This window comes from Alligator sinensis, unplaced genomic scaffold (assembly GCF_000455745.1).
Source record: "Alligator sinensis unplaced genomic scaffold, ASM45574v1 scaffold547_1, whole genome shotgun sequence".
Lineage (NCBI taxonomy): Eukaryota > Metazoa > Chordata > Crocodylia > Alligatoridae > Alligator > Alligator sinensis.
This window is the reverse complement of record NW_005842217.1, coordinates 1759601-1760280: the sequence shown is the minus strand read 5'-3', so window position 1 is coordinate 1760280 and position 680 is coordinate 1759601. Positions and strand designations below refer to the sequence as shown.

General features: G+C 66.8%; 1 protein-coding gene across 1 annotated transcript in view; it reads left to right on the top strand.

Moving 5' to 3' along the window:
• The first annotated feature begins 433 nt into the window (after positions 1 to 433).
• CLSPN (claspin) overlaps positions 434 to 680 on the top strand; it is a 28435-nt gene continuing 28188 nt past the window's right edge. The window contains exon 1 of the mRNA XM_006027003.3: positions 434 to 591. Within this exon, the coding sequence (XP_006027065.1) occupies positions 571 to 591 (21 nt within the window). The 5' untranslated portion in view covers positions 434 to 570. The remainder of the gene's footprint in view (positions 592 to 680) is intronic.

Sequence of the window (680 nt, the reverse complement as noted above, 5' to 3'; positions counted from 1 at the left end):
GGCCTTGCTTTGAGTACGAGGCACAGCATGCGCCAGGCCAAATGCAGCGCAATGCAAAAATATATTTTATCAGGTCATTTGCTTAGGTCAAGTGAGGGCACTTGCACAGGGCACTATGGGAATGCCCCCCACAAGGGGCACTCCCCCCACAAGGGGCACAGCCTGGCAGGTCTCCCTGGGCCCTGCTCCAGGCCAGTCCCAGCTGCTCCTAGGAAGCCCCTGCAGAACGCCCCTGCCAGTCCCTAGGGCCAAAACCATAGAGTCCCCAGCTAGAGCGGCCCGCGCCGGGCAACGCTGTCTCCACAGAGCGGACAAAAGCCAACAGCGGGAGAGGATTGGCGGCGGCGCGGAGACATCCTGTTAAGACGGAACTCGTATTGGGCAGCTGAGAGGAGGGGGCGGGGCTTACCGAGCTAACGGCCCAATGAGGCGATCCGAGGGTGCGGGGCCTCAGGGGAGGAGCGAGCGGTGATTGGCTCCGGCTGGGAGGCGGGATCAGCCCCAGGCAGAGCGCGAAGAATCGAAGCGGCTTTCCTGGCGGGCGGCGGGACAGCGGGGTCGAGCAGCGCCATGGCGGCGGCAGCGCCTGAGGTAGGCCTGCTTCGCTCCGCCGGCTGGTACTGGGAGCCGCCGCCCGCCCCGCCGGACCCGCCCGGGAGGCCGTCTCCGGGCGCGGAGCA